The sequence below is a fragment of the Acanthisitta chloris genome, unplaced genomic scaffold (assembly GCF_000695815.1).
Source record: "Acanthisitta chloris isolate BGI_N310 unplaced genomic scaffold, ASM69581v1 scaffold7725, whole genome shotgun sequence".
Classification (NCBI taxonomy): Eukaryota; Metazoa; Chordata; class Aves; order Passeriformes; family Acanthisittidae; genus Acanthisitta; species Acanthisitta chloris.
In genome coordinates, this window is record NW_008675291.1 from 31,508 (window position 1) to 38,142 (window position 6,635).

Below are 6,635 nucleotides of genomic sequence, written 5' to 3' on the forward strand. Positions count from 1 at the left end.
TTGTATGCAGAAAGCTTAGATAGCAAATTTGCCTGTGAGCAATTCCAGATCGTTAAATGAAACCTGCAGTACAACATTTTGGACTCCTTGGTGTGGATATTCTCCTAACCCCCAGCTCAATGAAACATGATGCTGATACTTCTTTATGTGCCTGTGAAGTACTATCAGTTGCTTCATATATGTACACTGAGTGTAGTTCCAAAGGTTTCTGAAGTATTGTGTAAATATAGGCACATGTGCAGCTGGATGCAGAATGGTGAAGTACTGTATTCAAAAAAAGCTAATAGTAGCTTGAAACTGATTGTGTTTGTACAGGGCAACCTGCAGGGTAGGACTCATAGGGGCTGTTAATAGTTACACTCATAACACCACACACTGCATTGCCTAATTCCCTCAGCTCCCACCAGTACATCCAGCTGAGTAATTGTCTTGGCAGTGGCTGTTTCCATTGGGCTGTGCGTGCTCAGCACTGTCACTGTGAGATCAGAATGTGTCACTACACTATATTCTGCAAAGGTCAAACCAATATTTTGTAATACTGACAATATAAGACCTCCTCAGTTACAAAGGAGCAAAACTATTTAAATATGCCATTTCCTTTCTGTATTTTTATTTAAGGTGTGTCGTGTTTGGGCCTTTAATACATGTTTCTGTACTTAGCTTATCCTAAAATAAATATTTTGATAAGATGAAAATATCCCATTGAATTATATGTTTATGTTCTTTAAGCCTTTTATTTAAATTTTTGTTAGCAATTGTTGTAAGCTGTGGGGTTTTTTACTACTATTTGAAGCTGTGCTGTATAGTGTAATAGGTGGAAAAGTTATTTGTGACTAGTAGGAAGATAATACTTTATGAAACTGTTGTTACCTTAACTTCTTTTGAATGCAGACATATATTGGCTCTGTATTAATCTCTGTGAATCCATTCAAGCAAATGCCATATTTTGGGGAAAAGGAAATAGAAATGTACCAAGGAGCAGTAAGTAAAGCACTATAAAATGTAATGCAGTATTCAGGGGTCTGGAAATATTATTCTACACAGTTTAGCAGTTGGAAGGATTTGTTTCTGCCTCTTGGTAGCATTGTACTAGCCTGGGAGAACTTGGCTGATATCCATTGCCATATATTGAGTCTTCAAATTGAACTCCCTGGAACACAGAATTAGTATTTCAAGAAAATACTTGTATTGATTAGCTCTAATCTATACCAGGTGTCTCTCCTTGACATGGCCCTGTTAATGCAAAGGCAGTTTTTAAACTATCATATGCCTCAAGTGTGGTGCAGAATACAAAATGGCCAATAGTGAATTTGGAGACTATGACTTGAGAACTCATAAACTGGACAAGAACAATTAAAAAAATTGAGATGCCAAAATTAGATGTCACTTCTGAAAATACAGCTTGAAAAGTGAGTCAGCACAAGAATACTAGAGGCTTAAAATTCAGTTTTGCTCTCCTCTTGAGTTGTGCACGTCCACAGATTGGGCAAACCTTTGGGTTTGAGTGGGCTCAGTAGATGCAAATGAGAGAAACACACAGCAGGCTCTGAGTGGCACTCAGCGTATTGTTTTCATCTGACCAGTGGTGGAATAGCCTTAAATTACGTGAGTTTCTCTTGGACAAGTAATATATTTCAAGCACAGACCATTTTTAGAACTGGGTGTTTATGACAGTCTAGGAGAAAATTATGGATGAGAGAAAGATCACTAACAAAGCCCAGAGACTTTGGTTTGTTTTTATTAAGTGAACAAAAAAATTCCTGGAGAAAATTCAGTATAAAGTGGGATTAAGGATTGTTTTTCTAGGAAAATAATTCTTCCAATTTAAACACAAATTTATATTGCTCTTTCTGCATTGTTGAATGCTGTGTTGAAAAATTATTCTCTATTTCCCCTTCTAGGCACAGTATGAAAACCCACCACATATTTATGCTCTTGCAGACAGCATGTACAGAAACATGATTATTGACAGAGAAAACCAGTGTGTCATTATTAGGTAAGAAAAAGATCTCAAAAAAATACTTTATCATCATCTTTTGGGGGGGTTAACTTCAAGAAGCAGAAAGGTTTTTATAGCATTAAAAGTCTTCTGTGTCTATGTTTGCATTTTGGATTTTCTAGGATAGCTGAGTACTTTCTGATCCTCCTTTTTGTTTTCCAGTAAAATCCTGGTGATAGTTTAACCACAAAAAATCTCTTACACACATGGCCAGCTTCATGTCCAATAAAAGGTGCAGTGACTACATGGGAGTGATGGATTAACCACTGTAGCTGCCACAGATACTGTTAAATCCAGCAATACCACATGGGCTGCATTTAGCTTAGTCTTTTGTTCCTTTTGGAATTTTGCTTGCATTCAGTCAGAGACAAAGGCAGGAGAGAGATACTGGAAAATTAATTTTGTCTTCACTATTAATCTGTTTTAATTATTAGGCTGAGCCAATTCACTGTAGAATTATTACTCAACTTTTTTAATGACAGGCATTATTTAAGTGACAATCAAAGTGAGCTTTAGGACCAGAGGTATGCTTTGTTCTCATCTGTGGTTTTATAGATGGTGTATGGTAAAAGATGATGTGGAGAGCAAGAACTGCAGAATACTTGAGCTACTAGACTATGCCTCCTCTGACTTCCCTTCTTGTGTAGAAGACTTCAGAGGCTCACTGTAGTGCACCTGGAAGGGCACTTTGCATGTAGCCTTGGTCTCCAAAGTGGGGTGCATGTAGCAAGGGGCTGAGCAGTGATTTTCCACATGGGAAGGCCAACCAGGTGTTAACAGTTTGCTACACAGAGCTGTACTCCTGTGGGAGCCTCCCAGTTCCTGGGCCCCTGGCTAAAACGTGGTGCCATGTGAAACACAAAGCCCAGAGCTCATTCCTGTCACTTGTATGTCTGAAATCTTCCCTGAGCTTTTTGGAAAACTGATGCCTATTGCTGTGTTGACGTTTACTAGTCACATGTAGTCAAACTGAGACCTGTTAGGAATGGGAAACATTGGGATTTGTTTTGCTTTTTGTGCAAATGTTTCACATGAAGTTAAATTTATAGTGAAAACCTTTGAACTGTGTTGAATTGTGGTTAAAAACCCTATTTTTGATCCAGTGCTGTGCCCCAAAGGGCAGTGAATGCAAAGTCACATTTTCAGAGAGCTGAGATACAGACCTACAGTTTTAATTTCACCTGAGAATTATTGTGCTTGAATGATGGCTGATGTGCTCTTTGGAACGTGCATTCTCTGTGTGCACAGTGAAATTTCTCTCAGTGTGTGCACAGCCTATTCAAAATCTGCAGGAGTTAATTGAAATCTACTGCAAAACTGAAACAAGACAAATCTTTGCCAGGAACGTTTCAGAGAGTTTCTTTTGCTTTATACATGTTTATTTTTCCTTTGATTGTGCAGGGTAGAAACTGCAGATGAGACTTGCAGGTAGTTTTCATGATGGTATTTGATTTTTTGGGACACTTAGTGATTATTTTTATGAAATCAAGTACCTCAGCTGTTCACAACAATGATTTTGTTTGGTTGGTGTTTTAATCCTTTGGATCACGTTTGATTTAAACTGTTTAGATACATCCTGTATTTTCTGATTTAATGTTGTCACTATTTCTAATGACTAGAGCTGGATTAGGGATGGAGTTTCTTGAAGTTTGCAATTGTTTTGCTTACAGCTGCTACATTTATTGTGTAGACCAAAAGGCACTGAAATTGCTGGCACACTAGTAGCTCCCAAGATGCTGCAGCTCTTGAGTTGAAATGAATGTTCTAGCTAGCTTCATGGCTACTCTACTCTATCAGTTTCACTTAATAGCTGCCAAGGACTTTCTCATTTCTGCCCCCAAACTGATGATTCTCAAGAAATGATGCAATTGAGATACAGTTCTGTCTGTTGTCAGTTCCACAGAAACCTGCTAAACCTAAGCAGTTCCAAATGAACCTTTACATTTCAGTGAAACAGTTTTTGTTGTAAACATTTGTCCTGTGGAAGATGAGTGATCATAACAATAAGGTTATTATGAGGTGCTGTTTGCTTCTCTACTTCATAACTGCTCTGAATTCAGAGTGACTTCAGTGACAATCCTTGGTGAAACAGAAGGAATGGAACAAGCTAGTACCCAGGATTTTCCTTCTTTTCCCCCCTCAAGATGGCAGATTTCCCCCTATAGAAAGGTTTGCAAAGAGAGAAGGTAAGAATTAAGGTGTAGACTGGACCTATTCAGTCAGGTTAAAAAGGCTGTGTCTGGTATGTGGTTCATATAGAGCCTTGGGAATGGAGACAGAAGGATGATGGGGAAGGGGGTTGGAACACAACATGTGGTTTGTGCACCTGTGGCCTTTACCTCCAAACCTGGGAGGGGACATACATTCCTACAGACTGGCTATGTATTTCCAGGCATGTGAAGGAAGGTCCCTGCTGTAGTCAGAACACCTTTTACCAGGACATGAATTCCAAATAATGCACTTAGACACTGATAGAACAAAACTCCTCTTCAAAAAGTCAGTGAGTGAACTGAGAAAGCAGATCCAAAAGAAAAGGCTGAATTGATAGCAACCAAAAATAATCCTTTTTTTTCATATGATAATACTAATTTAAAAAGAACTGTTACCAAAGAACCTTTCTAGGGCCAGGGAAGCCTTTTTCATTAGCTGAGTAATTTCAGCATATCTGCATACGTATTAAGAAAATTGCATGTAGACATGTCTAATTGCAGCTGGGAAGTCATGAGCTGTTTTGCATGGCTGTTACAGAGTAAACAATGAGGTTATTCACGGGTTGGCTCCTGCCTGGGCTGAATGCAGGCACAGGGTGTGCTTAGGTGGGAGGAGGGAGCAGTGCCCACAGGTCTTCCCTGGTTTTGTATGCACTGGGCAGAATTGCAAAGGAAGTTCACTCATAGAGCTAACACAGTTACACTGGACTTTGATTTCTCAGTAAGTTTGTTTTACTGAGGCACATGTAATTTAAGCCTTTCTTGCACTAAGCTCATAGATGCCTACTACGACAGTCTGTTGGCATTTCTTCCCCATGTGATATGGCAGCTCTTCCAGACTTTCAACAAGGAGTTGTCCAGTCAAGATTTTAATTATGAAGGATTGTCTGTTGTGGCTTTTAATTCCTTCTGGGCTATCACTGTCCTTTAATTAGCAGAGTGGAGGTTATGATTAGTATTTTTCTATTATGTAGCAATAAATGTGTTTCTTCAGAGTGTTGTTAAGTTTTTACATTTCTGTGAAGCTGAGGACTTTATTTTCCCTTTGATTCTGTGACCTCTGCCAGGAAATGTTGCCGTTGCTTTAAAGCAGTTTTTCTTGTTTGTAATTTTAGTTTGCATTTTACATTTGTGTGGCCATGTTTGAGTACAGGAAAAGTACATGATGACCGCACACCTGAAAAGACAATGCATCTTAAATACTACAAGTGTACGTTAATGAAAAGTTCATTTACCACCTCAGCTGCTTTTAATGAGCAGCACATGCCTATCTGGAGTCTCTTAAGTTAAAAATTTAATACAAGATTTCTAGGCAGCTTCTGTCTCTCATCTTTCCACAAGACTCAAATGACTGATCGATCTAAAACATCTGTAGAGAATCTAACTGGAAATATGGTTGAATTTTGACAAGGAAGTGTTAGAAACATATGGTAAGAAAAGTTAGGTTAAAGTTCTGTTTCAGAAGGGAAAAATGTTTCACTGAAGTTATGCTACTGAGGTTTCTCTGAACATAATTAGAGAAAGTAAATTTTTTATGTAAACAAACAAAAAAGCTTATCCAAACACATCAGAGTATTTTACATATACAGTTTTCTTTACTGGCAGATCCAAGAGTTCTTTATAAATATTTGTTATTAAAATTTCTAGGTTGTCCTGGCAATGCAGATAAGCATAACTTGCATTGTTCTACAGCCAGGGATACCATATTAAGTATCAAGAGAAAGTAAATTTTTTATGTAAACAAACAAAAAAGCTTATCCAAACACATCAGAGTATTTTACATATACAGTTTTCTTTACTGGCAGATCCAAGAGTTCTTTATAAATATTTGTTATTAAAATTTCTAGGTTGTCCTGGCAATGCAGATAAGCATAACTTGCATTGTTCTACAGCCAGGGATACCATATTAAGTATCACAAATTGATTCATAAGCATAACTTGCATTGTCCTGCAGCCAGGGATACCATATTAAGTATCACTCAGAAAATTGATGTTAGAGAGAATGATGCTGTGTATCAGATCTTTTTTTTCTAATCACTGATTATATTTCCTCTGGGAAGGAAGCAAGGAGCAAAAAATTTTCCTTCTGCAGCTAAGCACTAATTGACTTTGTGGAACAAAACGTCATTTTTCTGAAGTAGTAAATTATGCTGGAAGAAACAATGTATCTTTCAAGACATTAGCATTTTTGTTAGTTATTAAATCCATGTGATGTTTTTACTTTTAGCAAGAAAAGGCTCTGAGAAAATTGTTAATACCACAATCCACTTTAAGAATTTTTTTAACCTTTCAAAACCTCTGTGCCTCCAACATACTTAAAGCTACCAAGCTGGAAAATGATTCTTACATCTTCTTAAGGTGGTTTTAATAGCACCAGAGCAGGAGGATATATATATCTGAAAAAACTAATGCATTAGAACCATTTG

General features: G+C 37.6%; 1 protein-coding gene across 1 annotated transcript in view; it reads left to right on the top strand.

Moving 5' to 3' along the window:
• The window catches only part of MYO1E (myosin IE), a 42,271-nt gene that overhangs the window by 4,668 nt on the left and 30,968 nt on the right, over positions 1–6,635 (top strand). Inside the window, exons 3-4 of the mRNA XM_009075686.1 lie at positions 892–981; positions 1,902–1,996. Coding sequence (XP_009073934.1) covers positions 892–981; positions 1,902–1,996 — 185 coding nt within the window. The remainder of the gene's footprint in view (positions 1–891; positions 982–1,901; positions 1,997–6,635) is intronic.